The 15,861-nt window shown below is 42.4% G+C and overlaps 1 protein-coding gene across 1 annotated transcript; it reads right to left on the reverse strand.

Moving 5' to 3' along the window:
* Positions 1-155: 155 nt before the first annotated feature.
* Positions 156-15,181, reverse strand: CCN6 (cellular communication network factor 6). Its single transcript, XM_068985564.1, has 5 exons — positions 15,134-15,181; positions 9,273-9,567; positions 4,869-5,111; positions 1,505-1,698; positions 156-437 (listed from the first exon to the last, which is right to left on the reverse strand). The coding sequence occupies exons 1-5, from the start codon at positions 15,179-15,181 to the stop codon at positions 156-158; spliced, it is 1,062 nt and encodes a 353-aa protein (XP_068841665.1).
* Positions 15,182-15,861: the final 680 nt, after the last annotated feature.

Here is a 15,861-nt window from a genome sequence, read left to right on the forward strand (position 1 = left end):
TTAAGCTTCTAATGCCTTAAATACAGTTATCTGAGAACATCCAGGCATTCTTACTGTTTGAAACTAATAAGGCAAATTTGCCACCCTCTTAAAACCATTTTAAATTTTGATGTAATAACATGATTAACCTTAACTTTTCCTCCTTGTGCTTCATTTTATAGAATCTTGAGCTCAGAAAACATATCCCCTGGATCTCTGCAGTTTCTCTGACACACACAAGATGTAATCCACAGCATCTTCCATTTAAATGACCCTTCATTGGGGCAGTCAAATTGAATGGTAATCATTTTAGACTTATTAGGCACACAGCATCTCTTATCCAAGCATATTCCACAGAAAGTGGGTCTATAACTCTGAGTGCTTGAGCATCCAGAAAAGACAAATTTTTCAGCTTTGACAGGTTGGAAAGTAGGTTGGCACGTTTTTCCTTTGGGAATCTGAAAAGATATATAACATTAAGTAGTCACTCTTTAAACTTGATTATAATAGTTCAGAAAAGTGATACTTCATAGAATATAGACTGTTATACATACACACAGAAAATAGTTGCATTTAGGGCATTAATAGTTGCATTTTATTAAAATTAATATTAATAGGGCATTAATAGTTGCATTCAGTCATGTCCAGCCCTTTTCAACCTTTAAAATCCCCTCCCACAAGAGGACTTTGAAAGTCTTCCCTGTGCATCCTCCACCCACTCCCCAATGTGTTTTTCTTGTCCGCCTTTCACTTCATTCCACAATAAATGAAAATCTTTGTTTTAATGTCCAGGGCCAAGACTTAGAGAATTAGCTTACACAGTTTAAGGAAATGGATAGATGAATAAGCATCTTAATCCCTTTGAAACTGTCAACTTTCTGATGGGGAATAACTTGGGGGATAAGACTGGTTTTGTAGCATTTCTAAAAAGTAGTCTCGAGACAGTCATCTTGCTTAGTTCCAGAAATAGGACCAGCTCTAGTTATACCAAGCAACCTTAGAGTGTGTATTATGACATTACAGTCCTTTGGGAAGCAGTAACTAAGCAAAGCATTCTGGAAATGGTGTGGTTCCCTCTCCAATCTGGTGATATATAACTTAAGATTAGAACTGCTCTGCTGTTCATATGTTTGTTTTCCTAATTACAGGGTAGTAACCAAAATCTTTTATTGATGGCTCTGAGTCCACTACATATAATTAATATAGGAAAAAGAATCTGAAAAAGATCTTCTCCTAAACAGTATACATGGTGGGGTACCACAACAAATCAGACTGATCAAGACCCGACTATTACGTTGTTAGAATATTCTAGAATCCACAGGTTAACATTTTCTCTCTGCTCAATGAAAATTTTTCCCACAAAGTGCAGCTAGTTAATATTTGCTTTCCTTCAAGATAGTTTGACTCTAAGAGTTTCATGAAGTGGTTCTATTAACAAACACCTCCAGAACACACACATACACATACTCACACTTTTCAGGAGTCTCAATATTGAATTATAATGAAAAATATAATTAAACTTTACCTTTGCTGTCTTTGAGATATCACTGTCACAAGGCTGAATGTAACACAGTCTTCTCTCTCTTCTCATTTCACAGTTGGCGTTCTCATTGGTCACTCTGTTAGATATTCCCATCCCACATGTTCTGGAGCAAGGGGTCCACTTCGTTGCTTGCACAAGACATTTTCTTTTCCAAATCAGTGGGAGATTCCTATATGCTAAAATAGAGGAAGGGGAGTACATGTACCTAAATATGTATGTACTCATGCAGATAATTTTTAATCCTGATTTTTAAGCTAATAATTTACAGATCTGAACTTTATATCAAACTCTGAATAAAATAAGCTTATGGTCTAATTATTCTATTTTCCCTACTCCCCAAATTACCTTTTGACCAAATATTATAGCCCAGTAGCTTAAGAATAAAAATGCATTATCTTTGAGAAACTGGGTAAAATGCCCATTTGCCTGTTTCTGCTTAGCCCACCCCCTGAGTACTCAAGCATATGCTTTGATGGACAGCCACCTTTTCTCCGGTTCTTGGCTTATGCTTGATGTTATTTTCAACAGATGTTGAGACAGACATGAGTAGGATTAAGGAATTCAGGATATTAATCAGACAATGTGGTCTTACTATTAAATTTCATGGTTATATTAAAATCTAAAATACAAAAGTTAAATCTGAGAATTCAGCTATCAATGAGACCAGTTATTTTTTTCACCACTTAAAAATCTAGTCCTTTAGAAGATTCTCTACACTAAATAATCATATACTAAGTCATGAAAAATGTGCCATCTATTTTATTCAGTTTAATTGTCAACGTTTGCGGTGGTATCAGGCCTAACCCTTCCATTGTCTAGACATTTCATGCCACTTCAGAATGAATGGAAAGCATTTCCTTCAGGTTAATATTACATCCTAAAGTGGGTGCTTCAGAAGTAAGGTAGAGATTTGAGTCTGCAATTGAACACAGCAAAATTCTGGCTACATTACTTTAAAATGTCAATTTAAAAAGGACTGCTCCCCATGCTTTCTTGATAGGAAACATCAGTCACTTGAAGTATGTGCTGTCTTCAAATACAATGATACTTTGATAACTGTTGGCAGTTTTATTACAGTAGGATCTTCCAACTGCACACAGAACTGAGGGAGAGGAAGCAGAAAAATGGAGATACCTGGAAGGCAGGCAGCAGTTTAAAGACATCAGGGCAGGAAGCAGGGTAAAAGCTTGGCGCATCTGCAATAAATAAAGGTAGTTTAGATTGTCGTGTTACCAGTAATCCCCCTCAGAGTTAAGCCGAGAGCTGCAGTTCAGGAAGTTTGCTTAGCATTCATTTAAGGGCAAGAAAACTGGAAGAAATTGTAAAAGTTTAGTGTCGAATGAGCAGTGAGTAAAGCATAGAGGCGTTAAGTCATTGCATGCTTCCTGCTGTCCAAGTAAAAGCTAGATTCCAACCATGGACTCTGGAATTAACTAAGTTACTAGACAAATACATCTTAAAGTATGTGTGTGTCCTTGTGCTTCATTTTAAAAGCCAAACTTGTCTGGGCCCATAAGTACAGTTTTAAAGATAAGCAAGAGATACTACACTGAACGTATACTTCCTCTGAAACAAATCTAGGTCCGTATATTAATAAACAGCACTTGAGAGAGTCTAATTTTTTGTAGCAAAGTATTAACCACTAAGAATGACCATCTGACGTGTCCTCCACCAGGTTTCAAGTGAATCCACTGAAGCCACTCTAACTTAACAAATGAGACCAACTTGACTTTGATCCAAAGGCCTTTACCTGGGGACAACTGCTGCTCTAAGTTGGTCTCATCAGGGAGGTCCACACATGGGTCCTAAGAACTTAAGTCACGCAGATTCAATGCAGAAAATCAACTGATCTTGTCCATTTGGAAAAAAAAAAATTTTGGCTTATAATTTTAAAAAGTTTTCGAGCATTAGTAGTATCAGGCTGTTAGCTAAAAAGCCACATATGGTAAATGCCAATTTGCCATCGCCCACCTGTTAAATTTTTTTGAATTAACAGTCATAATTGGAATCCCAGAGAATGTTCCCCCTTCAAGGATTAGGTTTTAAAGATCTAAAACTTATTTCTCTGATTATGGTTGCTTTTATTAACTATTCCCATAACACAAGTGCATTTAGGAGTCTTTAGCATATATAAATACTCCATATTTCCATGGCACCTTTCAGTTACTAAGCTTTAAATTTCAAGAAAAAGCCAGTCTTGATTTCCGTATGAAAACACGGATGTGAATAATAACAGGCATGAGTATTACCCCCTTTTGAGTCCTTCACCTGTGCTTCAGCTGCTGGCAATTTTGAAAACCCTGTCCCCCGAAAAACCCCAGCACCTAAATAAGGTGCTAACTCAGAGCGGACCAAATACAAGGGTCATGAATACAGTGACACCAACTATAAATGGCCAGGTGCTCCAGCTGAGTAATACAGAATCTCACTAAGTTTCTGACTCACATACCTGGGCAACCTACTTAAAGATGCCTGTGTGCACATTTATTTAGAGGCTGGTAATTTAAGCTTCACTTTCAGAGTGAAGGAAAGGGTAATTTTATCTATTTTTAGAAATATTTACAAATTCAACACATACCCTCTAATATTTTTAATCAGTAGCCTTTGATTTCTGCTTTTACCATACGGAAGAGTTGTATTGGAACTGGAGAGTTCATACTTCTTGCCCATAATAATACAAATAAAAGTTTTTCCAGGCTAGGGTACATGTCAACAATATTTGGTCAGTTTTCCTATGCGTGAGCATGCTAAGTCACTTCAGTTGTGTCCAATTCTTTGCAACCCTATGGACTGTAGCCTGCCAGGCTCCTCTCCCTGTGGGATTCTCCAGGCAAGAATACTGGAGTGAGTTTCCATGCCCTCCACCAGGGGATCTTCCTGACCCAGGGATTGAGCCCATGTCTGTTAACGTCTCCTGTACTGGCAGGAGAGTTCTTTACCACTAGCACCATCTGGAAAGCCCTGAGAGGTTGAATGGAAATAAGGAGAGGTAGTAATTTAGAATTTCCTGACCTAGCAGAAAACTGGAATAGTTTGGGAGTTCTCTAGTGGTTAAGATTCAGTACTCTCACTGCCATGGCCTGGGTTCAATTCCTGGTTGGGGAACTGAGCTCCTTCCTGCAAAGCCACGTGACCAAAAAAAAAGGAAAAAAATCTAAAACACTATAAAATTCCCTTTTCAGATACTTAAAGCATACCTGCCTGAGGCAAAGACCAAGTACAATGGCACTAAATCTCACACTGACCACCAATCAATAAGTCGTACTGAGCCCCTTGGTACATAAAAGGAACAGGAAAGAAAACCAGGCAAAGTCGTCCGTGAGAAATAGTTCTACATAACAAGTACCTGGCATTGTTTTGTAGCTTGTTGAGAGCTGTTTCTGTGATGACCCCAGGACACATTTTGACTGATCAGCCTTCTCTCCACCTTTAGCCCCAGAGCAGTGCCTGTTGGCCAGCTTTGGTATGAACAGAGGTGTGCATCCAATGGCCCCGCCGACACACAGGCAGCTGAACAGGGGATTGGGCTGAAATGCCTGGCCATTTTGATAATGCACCCCGTTGAACTCACACCCCACAGCAATGAGATCTGAAAGGAGAAAAGAACAAAATCACCAAAGAACTGTAACTGCCAGTCTAGACCTCCAGCTGTAAACCCTAGAGCAAACTGCTCTCCCTTTTATGTAGTTCTCAGTTTCCTTGGTCCCACCTGGAGCCTCCTTCACAGAACATCTGTAAAAAGTGAACATGAGACATTTTCATTAGATTTGGAGCTACTCCGCCCCAAGTGATCACCTTCAAAATTCAGACCCTGTTCTGCAGCAAATTAAAAACAAAAACCACCGCTATGAATACAGCACTGTGTGCGTGCTGCGTGCTAAGTCACTTCAGTCGTGTCCGATTCTGCAACCCCACAAACTGTAGCCCACCAGGCTCCTCTGTCCATGGGATTTCCCAGGCAAGAATACTGGAATGGGTTGCCATTTCCTCTTCCAGGGGATCTTCCCAACCCAGGATGAAACACGCATCTCTTACACCTCCTGCACTGGTGGGCCAGTTCTTTACCACCAGTGCCATCTGGAAACCCCCATAGTATAGCACCGGGATGACTGTAAACCTCAGAGCCGAGTTGATGGCTGGTGAGACACATATCCCCAGATGTTCAATAATAGGCTGGGATATGGTCCTAGGAAGTTGGGGTAAGTGAATGGATGAAGAAATCATAATCTGTTTACAATACTGCACAGTAACTGATTCTGTTTTTAAGAGAACTGGAAGAAAACTTCTACTTCCTCTGAGGGTTATCTTGACCTGGATCAGCAGTTCTCACAAAGTGTGGTCCATGGGCCCCTTGGCAGTACCTGAGGCCCTTTCACAGAACTGGAAAGTCAGAAATTTTTCGGAGTACCGAGATGTGACCGACTTTGTTCACTCAGCTGATATTTGCACCGAACGTGCAAAAGGAGGGGTGGCTAAAATAGCTGCCGGCACCTTAGAATGAATCAGACTGTACGTTAGCCATTGTATTTTTCCTCACCATGCATTTGTATGTAAGCATACTTTTTTTTAAAAAGAGTTCTTAATTTTACTAAGAATATCTTTAACAACACAGATTTTATTAAATCTTAATGATCGAAACATCTTTTTAATATTCCATGTGAAAAAACAGGAAGTATGCATAGGGCTTTCCTGTAAATACTGTACCAAAGTACGATAAGTTACCCTGAGGAAAAGCACCTATGTTACTATTTCAGTTGTGGGCCTAACTAGCCACATTTTTAGTGGTAATTTCCCCTGAAGAAGTGACTGACCAATACATCACGGTTACTCAGACTTGGGTATTTGGCAGATATTTTCTTAAAAATCAACAAGGTGAGCCTATCACTTCAAGGAAAACAACTGACAGTACTTGTTGCCAATGACAGAATTTAAGGCTGTCGAGCAAAAATTAGAATTCTGGAAAACTTGTGTCCACCTCTGAGATCTCTATAGCTACCCAAGATGTAGGCTTTTCTGATGAGTTTGGTACTAAATAATGTGATTTAAAAAAGAAAAAAATCTCCATAAACCATTGTTCCAAACTGGTATTTTCCAAATAACTAGTGTATGCTATTGCTATAAAATTATGCAGGAGGAAAAACCCTATTCCCAGTGGGTCTTTGACTAAACCAATGTATTTTAATGTCACAGAGTCTGGTAAGTTCATCGACGTGTTTTCAGAGTCCACATGATTAGCAGTGATGCAGCTAATTTTTAGAAACTCCACTTAAGTTATAATATGAAAAAAATATAATTATTTGAAAAGTTAAAACATTCCTTCCTTTTCCAGCAATATATCTGTGTGAGGATGGAATCCCTTCATATATTCCAATCTAAAACAACATATAGCAATATACTGAATGCAGAAGCAGATGTAAGAATCTATCTTCTGTTAAGCTAGACATTAGAGAGATTTGCAAAAAATGTCAACAATTCCACTTTCACTTGTCTCTAAATTTTTCTTTGTTTTTAAAGTAAGTTCTTTCACAAATAATATATTATTTCTATTAATTTGCAATGGGAAGGTTATTTCATTTCAAATGAATTAGTAAATAGTTTTAAATTTCTAATCCATTAAATTCCAATAAATAATTCATAAACAGAACCTCTTTGGGTCCTTATTAATTTATAAGACTAAAGGGATCCTCAGACCAAAAAAAAAGGTTGAAAACCATTGTTCTGTATGATGAATCAGCACATTCTCTGTAAAGTTATATAGCCTTTATAGACTATTTGGTCTCTGTTGCAACTACTAGATACTGCTATTATAAAGCAGTCACAGACTATATGTAACTGAACCGGCATGGTGGTTCTCTGATGAGACATCATTTACAGAAACAGACTGTGGGCCAGATTTGGTCCCAGAGTCACCCCCGTTCTCATGGCTGTGCTCTGTTACAATACTCATCATACTGTACACGGAATTACATTTTTGAGAATTTACTACATACCAGATATTGTGATACCAGATATTTTGGGTTTTGTGTCATCATTTCATTTGACCTTCCTAAGAACTCTATAAGATAGAAAGTACATTACGATATAACTGAGCCACAGAGAGGTTAGGCAACTTGTTCAAGGTCACTCCGCAGACAGAGTTCAGAATCTGAACCCAGAGATAATCAATATAATAAACCATGAAATTAAAAGATGCTTACCCCTTGGAAGGAAAGTTATGACCAATCTAGACAGCATATTAAAAAGCAGAGACATTACTTTGCCAACAAAGGTCCGTCTAGTCAAGGCTATGGTTTTTCCAGTGCTCATGTATGGATGTGAGAGTTGGACTATAAAGAAAGCTGAGCACCAAAGAATTGACGCTTTTGAACTGTGGTATTGGAGAAGACGTTTGAGAGTCCCTTGGACGGTGAGGAGATCCAACCAGTCCATCCTAAAGGAGATCAGTCCCGGGTGTGTGTTGGAAGGACTGATGTTGAAGCTGAAACTCCAATACTTTGGCCACCTGATGTGAAGAGCTGACTCATTTGAAAAGACCCTGATGCTGGGAAAGACTGAGGGCAGGAGGAGAAGGGGACGACAGAGGATGAGATGGTTGGATGGCATCACTGACTCAATGGACATGGGTTTGGGTGGACTCTGGGAGTTGGTGATGGACAGGGAGGCCTGGCGTGCTGCGGTTCATGGGGTCGCAAAGAATCAGACATGGCTGAGTGACTGAACTGGACAGAGGCATCAGGCTACTGAACTTGAATGATTCCACACACTCACCCCAGCTCCAGAGATGTGCTCTCACCCCACACTCACAACCTAACTTCTGCTAGTAATTAATCTTCCCACTTAGACTGTTCTACAGAGGAACTTAACCACTCAGTTGACATGAATATTTCCCCTTCCCTTAGAAATTTTACTTTTTATTCCTAAATAAATCAGCATCTTCGATTACTGTCCAGGCATAGGTTTAGAAGGTCTTGAGCAGTCTCCCCAGGTGGCGTTAGTGGTTAAGAAACCGCCTGCCAATGCAGGAGACATAAGAAACACGGGTTTGATCCCTGGGTCAGGAAGGTCCTCTGGAGGACAGCATGACAACCCACTCCAGTATTCTTGCCTGGAGAATCCCAGTGGACAGAAGAGCCTGGCGAGCTACAGTCTATAAGGTCACAAAGAGTCAGACATGACTGAAGCAACTGAGCACACTCCAGTCTCCAGAGCTAAGACCCTCCCTTCATAAAGCTGAGGGCCCAACTGAGATTTGCGGTGCCCCGCCCTCTTTCTTACAAATCTGCCTCAGTGAAAAGTACATAAACTTGATGGTTAGTTTGGAAGACTGAGATTAAAGCAGTATATCTGAATACTAGAGATATATCCTTACATATTAAGAAAGAATATTTTTCAGGTACACAAAAGGCTGAATTCAGATTGCATTTGATAGTATAACAAAAACTGTCCTTTTTGCCACTTTAATAAGTCAGACTGTTCACATAATTTCTCCTATTTTTATCACTAAAAGCAATTACCTGAGAAGAACTACAAGATCATTTCAATGCAAGAAAACAACAGGTTTCTGAGCATGTACGTCACATCTGCTCAGTTCAGATGTGTTCAATGTGACAAGGCCAGTCTCACTGGTGCATGAAAACTAAACTCACCTCAGATTTAGTCAAATGAAGATGATTATTCCAATGTAAAACCTGCAGAAAAAAGTCCTGTCTAGACTCCACATTTTCCAGCCGGTCCAGAAGGAAACACTTACGTGCACACACTCCGGTCTCGTACCTAGGCCTGTCTGCTGAGTAGTCACAGTACAGCCCTTTGTGGGGGTCACAGAGGTCAGCTTCGTTGCAGGTGTCCCCTGGCTGCCTGGCACAGATTTTGCAGCATCCGCAGCCATCTCTCACCAGGCTCACTCCAGGAGGGCAGCTGGGCTTCCGACCGGGGCACTGACAGGGCCAGTGGCAAAACTGCTTACGATGGTGCCCTTCTGCCACCTCTCCAGGACTTCCTTCGCCTGTGTCTGACAGCCCAGCTCCCTGGGCCCTGCAGCAGAACTTCATCGGACAATAAAGGTGGTGTTAGAAATGGTTCCTCAAACCAGTTTCAGAGGTTTTCTAGAAATAGATTTCACCCAAATTATTAATATTAGAATACAGCATGGTAAGTTGTAATAATATCTATCAGTATTTGACATGACCGTGCATGCACGCTCAGTCGTGTCAGACTCTTTGTGGCCCACCAGGCCCCTCTGTCCATGGGTCCATGCAATTTCCCAGGCAAGACTACTGGAGCAGGTTGCCATTTCCTTCTCCAGGTGATCTTCCCAACCCAGCGATCGAATCCCACCTCCTGCTCTGATAGCAGCTTTCTTTGTCACTGAGCCACCTGGGAAGCCCGATTGACATGATCAGTCTCTCCTTAAACTTTTCTGCACTCAGCTTCCAACACATGACTCTTTCTTACTCCTCCTTTCTCACCAATGGCTCCTCCTCAGTCTCCTCTGCTGGTTTCTTCTGGTCTCTGAGCACTGGCGCTCCCTGTGGGAAAGTGCTCTAAAGTAACATTTCTCATTGTATCTCGTATCTCCACCCAGGCTTCTCTTCTGAGCTCAGACTCAAACTGCCTACTTAACAGATCTCCACTTAGACATGCAATAAGCATAGCAAACTTCACAAGATCAGACACATCCTCCCAATTCTTCCCTCCAATCTGCTCTCCCTTTAAGGGAAAGAGAGAGGCAGGTGCATCAGAGGAGATGTGATGCTAGAACGAGAGGGAACATGAGGCCGCTGCTGAAGGGAAGTCACAGGCCAAGGAATGCAGGTAGCTTATGAAAGCTAGAAAAGGCAAAGGACAGATTCCCCCTAGATGCCCCAGATGGAACACAGCCCTGCTTTGATTTTAGCTCTGATTTTAGACTACAGAGGCCAGAACTGCAAAAGAATATATCTGTACTGTTTAAGCCACTGAGATTGTAGCCATTTGTTTCAGTAGCAACAGCAAATAATGTGCTCTATGTAACAAAGGAAGACTATGGGGCTCAGACTGCTTAAGATACTCCAGGTCACACATCAAGTAAATAGAAGAAAAGGTACTTAAACCAGGCAGGCAGCTTCCAGAACCTTCCCACCTCCCTTCCCTAGGCCGGGTCTTGCCACAAATCAGATTGGATATTGAACAGATCACTGAATCTCTGCATCTGGTTCTCCTCTCCAGCCCAGACTCTCCCCATGGGCTCACAACTAGCTCAATCCTTTCTGCAGGATTTCTTCCACTTTGATGTCCCACAAGGACCTCACTTTCTCTCTCTCCCCAAGAAACTGCTCTCAGCTGGTCCCCATTTTAGTGAATGGTGTGACACCATCCGCTGAGCTTCCCAGCCTTATCTGCTCCATCTCCTTCCTCCCTCACACCTGAAGGTCCTGGACCTGCAGGGAGGTCCAAGCTCCTGAGCACAGCATTCAGGGCCCTCCTGTCTCCTGAGTTCTTTACATCCCTTAGCTTCCAGCAAACAAAAATGCCTGCAGTTCCCTGCATATCTGAGGCTGTTCAATCTTCCTACAAACTTCTTCAGCCCCCCACACTCCCTCACTGAGTTACCACCTTTTCCAGAAGAGTTTCTGTAACCTCTTCATGCTCCCTTTTACCTGTGTACTGAAACTGTGAATAAGAGCCTGTCTTCACCACTTGCCATAAAGCTACCCAATCACAGGAACCTGAAGTTCACTTGCTGGTGCATCACTGGCCCTTAGCACAGAGCCTGGCAAGTAATGTCTGTAATTCTCAACTTTTATTTGATGGAACTAAAGGCAGTAAGATTGATCCAGAGATCCAAACCTCTTTCCAACTCAAAAACCCTACACTTTAAAGTATCTGTTTGAAATTCCACCATTAAATCTTCAGCCTTTTTTTTTCTTACCACTGATGAAATATGTATTCCCCAGAGTAACACTTTCAGCTACTATTTGAGTTGAATGTACAATGTGAGAATAGACTTTTTGAGGGTACAGTGCTGGGCTTCTGGAGAATGAGGAGGGGCAATGGAAATTCAAAATGTGAAAGGAGTAGAAATAGCAAGGGTAGAAACAGTGAGTGCCTGCTTCTCATTCTTGCCCAGGTTCAGCCGTGGTTACCAGGGACACCTTGCCAGGCTCAGTGGCCTCTCAGCTGGGCTCATGCTCCTGAATTCTCTGTCCCCACCTGACCCCCTCTCATTCTCCACTCTCCCTTGACTTTCATGACACCAGCCCCTCCCTGTCACCCCAACCCAATTCTATCCCTACCTCTGGACATATTTTGTCAATCTCCTTTGCAGGCTCCTGTAACCCTAAATTTGACTTAGAGTTAGGCTCATGGGTGCTTGATGACTTTAATGGATTGCTGATCTCACTGTCCCCACTCTCACTCACCCTCTTGCCTTCATTTTTAAGCCTATGCAGCTTCAAATATAAATTTCCATCCAGGATGACTCCACTGAGCTCAGACCCACAGAGCTGACTGCCTACTGGACATCTCCACTAGCATCTCCTACAGGAAAACTCACATAACAAACTCATCATTGGCCCACCCACCTGAGACAGTGTTTCCATACTCTGGAGGCAGGAAGTTGGGAGTCATCCAGGTCATCTTCCTCTCCCGCACCTCCTACAGTCATTTAGCAACTAATCCTCTTACCATCCTCATTTCCCTAAAACTAGTCATTCTTCCCTCATTTTCACTGCTACTGAGTACTGCTGCAGTAAGCTCCTAACTCGTCTCCTCCTCTCAAGAAGGACTTCAATGAATCTCCCACTTTTTAAGGATCTCTTTAAAAAATATCTGTTGGTCCCCAGCATCTCCACCAACAAACAAACAAAAACGTATCTTAGTTTACTTCTCATCTTAAAACCCATCAATGGCTCCCTACTGTCAAGAGTATACAGTCCAAACTTCTGAGCAGGGTATCTAAACCCCATGTGTGCTGATTCCCGCCTTCCTCTCTAGCTGCATTGCTCAATGCACTCTCCTCCCATGCCATGCACTTGACAAGAGGGGCCAGGCTGGCTTCTCCTCCACGCTTTTCCTCATGTTGCTTCCTCTAATGAAGTGCCCACTCCCCAAACTTCCCACCTGGGAACACATGTTTATCTTTCTACTTCTTGTAGCATTTCTATACAATCTCCAAGGTGACAAGGTAACGCTGTTGAAAACCAAGGATAGAGAGAAAATCCTGGAATCAGTCTAAGAAAGAGAGAGTATTACATACAAGAGAAAAAACAATAAATATGTGATCTGACTTCTCATTAAAAGAAGGAAACCAAGATGTCCTTCAGTAGGTAACTGGATAAACTGTAGCACATCCAGACAATGGAGTAATATTTCCGTGCTAAAAGGAACTGAGCCATCAAGCCCTGAAAAAACAGGCATATCACTAAGTGAAAGACGTCAACTGGAAAATTCTACATATTGTATGATTCCAACTACATTACATTCTGGAAAGGGCAAAATGATGAAGACAGTAAAAAGACCAGTGGTTGTCAGGGGTTGAGGGAAGCGATAAACAGGTAGAACACAAAGGATTTTTGAGAAAGTGAAAATACTCTGTATGATAACTACAGTAGTGGATACACAGTATCGTGCATTTGCCCAAACTCACAGAAGGTACGACACCAAGAGTGAAAGCTACTGTAAGTAACGACAATGAATGGTCACGATGTGTCGAGGTAGGTTCATTAGGTTCATGCAGAACTACTACTACATTGCAGTTCATTCGTTGTAGCAAAGGTGTCACTGTCGCAGGGGACATTGACAATCAGGGAGTGGAGGGGGGAGGCTATGCACGTGCGGCAGCAGGCGGTACACAGGGAATCTCTGAAACCTTCCTCTCAAATTTGCTGTGACCCTAAAAAACACCAGGATATTATGTCTTTAAAAAAGGAGAAGGAAAATAAGAACAAGACACCCTGAGACAATGCCAAGAGTTGGGGGTGGAAAAACTGTCAACCTGGGATTCTCTCTTCAATGGAACTACCTTTCAAAAATGAAGGTGAAATTAAAGACATTTCCAGATCAGCAAAAACTGAGAGCAACTGTTGCTAACATGTCTGCCTCACAAGAAGTAGTAAAGGAAGCTCTTCCACCTGAAAGATTACAACAGATAGTATGCTAGAAATATAAGAAGAAATCAGGGGAGCTAGAAATGGTAAATATGTGGGTAAATACAAAGAATTACATATAACTTTCTCTTCTCTTCAGATATTTTGATTGTTTTCAAAATCGAAATATTAAGACAACGAAAGAATCATCACGATAATACAACAGAAAGAATGAGGGCTTTGACCACAGAGCTACGCTCATCTTAGATAACATTCATTTATTTGATCTTTGAGCTTCAATCCTCCTCTGTAAAGCAGGATCAAGAATACCCACTTTGCAAGGTTATTTTGAGTTATTAATCACTAACGTGTGAAGTACAGTTCTTGGCACATATTAGATTTTCTATACATGGTAGGTACTATCAAACGCTTCAAAACTTCAGACCCTTAACTTTGCCATTAAGCATAATATTTTCTTGTTGCTCTATCTATAACCTCTTTTTTTGGGGGGGGGGCACATCTCTCTCGGTTGGAATACTTGCTGCTTAGGGATATGCTGTAGTTCTCAATCTGCAAAAGTGTTAGGGTTTTCCTGAAGGGCAGTGGACTAGGCAATAGACAGCCCCCTCTCACTCCTACTGGGGAAAATCATCTCTGCGTCTGTCCACATACTGGTACTGCTGACATTCTTGTTATGACCCTTTTAAGCTCTTAAATCTCTCCATATATAACAATTTTCAACCCCCCGTTTTCTAAAATACATCTGCTGCTTAACTACCTCAATCAAATTAACTCACACACACATCCCTGTATTCTAAAACACAGACTTTCAAAACCTCTGTCCTCTGAGCTTGCAAAAACCTCCACCATGTAGATAAATCCATAAAATAAGCCACTCCGTTTCAATCGTCTAATAAAAAAAAAAATGCTAAAGCAAAGAATCGCTCATATTGAATTAAACTGCCCTTTGGTCTGCTGCTCAAAATATTTAAAAATCTTGTGGACGGATCCTGTCTTATGAAAAGTGAAAAACACATGGGTTAAGAAAAGACCAAAAAAAAAAAATAGAATGTTTTAAAAATATTAAGTGTTTGCTCCGAAGTGTTCTCAAACAAGCAGAGGCTTAGCTGAAGAGAGCCGTCAGGGTCAGTTTTTCCAGCAGCTCTGTGCAGTCCGCCCGCCTGGCGCCGGCAGAGCGGCACCGCCACCCACCCCGCCCGCAGGGCAGCCAGCTCCCGGCAGACTCCAGTTAAAAAAAGGAAAAAATACATTTTATGAAAACCTGGGGGCTGTTCAAACATATCAGAAGCAGGATTAAGTACCCTACCCCGAAAGGGAGCAACGTTTTCCACTCTTCCCGGAAGCTCATGAACTAAAACAGGACTTGATTAGAAGAACATGGCTCCCTACTCGTCTGGAGCTATTTCCACAAGGAACGCACCCCTCCAGTTCCCCCGTCTTCTCTTCCTTTTTGATTTCTGACCTGAGGAAATGAGGGCCACCGCAGCCCCCGGCGGGACGGAGCGGCGGGAGAGCCAGGACGTACCTGCGACAGCGAGGCCAGGAGAAGCGTGGAGAGCAGAGGCCCCCGCATGGCCCCGGGCCGGCCTCGCGCAGCCGGAGATGCTGCGAGGCCGGCGCACAAAGCTCCCCTCTGTCTCCTGGAGGAAGGACCCACGCCTCCACCTCCCAGCTCCCGACTTTGGGCTCCAGCTCTCAGACTCTGCTTTCGCTTTCCCAGATCCCTTTTAATACCCTGTTTACTTTCAGGCGACTCTTCTCATATTTACCTTCGCAGAGGCCTGGAGCGCGCTTCTCCCGGGACTGAGAGGGGCCAAACCAAGGGTGACTTCTGGAGATCAGAGCCAGCCTTGAGCAAAATGGTGATGTTAGACGCAGTTACCCGCCTTAACCCTCAGCCTCTCGTCTGGGTTTGCCGCCCCAGGCCCTCTCTTTGCTGCTTGCTTATTCCCCTGGGGCCCTCAAAACACAGGGGACAAGTCTGGCCTCTGACCACCCCGTCACAGCCTGCCCCTGCCCAGTTCTCCCACCACATTGTAACAGGTCTGCCCCACCTTCCCTCACTCTGCAGCTTCTTATCACAGTGCCAGGTGCCTACCTCTGTTAGAGCACATTTCTCCTACCAGGTGGATAGGTTTGGAAATACTGTAGATGGAACCCAGGTGGACGCCTACAGTCTGGGGACTGAGAGAAGCCGCTTTCTGTGGCCACAGCCCCGTGACAGACCAGAGTAAAGTTACCCCCAATCTTTTA

Source organism: Capricornis sumatraensis, chromosome 13 (assembly GCF_032405125.1).
Source record: "Capricornis sumatraensis isolate serow.1 chromosome 13, serow.2, whole genome shotgun sequence".
NCBI lineage: Eukaryota > Metazoa > Chordata > Mammalia > Artiodactyla > Bovidae > Capricornis > Capricornis sumatraensis.

What these genes read in the sequence shown, in the direction of transcription:
- CCN6 (XM_068985564.1), bottom strand. Translation starts at nt 15,181, where the DNA reads ATGCGGGGGCCTCTGCTCTCCACGCTTCTCCTGGCCTCGCTGTCGCAG. An exon ending in AAGCTACAAAACAATGCCAG is followed by an intron (nt 1,699 to 4,868) that starts GTACTTGTTATG and finishes CCTCTATTTTAG; the next exon opens with CATATAGGAATCTCCCACTG. An exon ending in ATATCTCAAAGACAGCAAAG is followed by an intron (nt 438 to 1,504) that starts GTAAAGTTTAAT and finishes ATATCTTTTCAG; the next exon opens with ATTCCCAAAGGAAAAACGTG.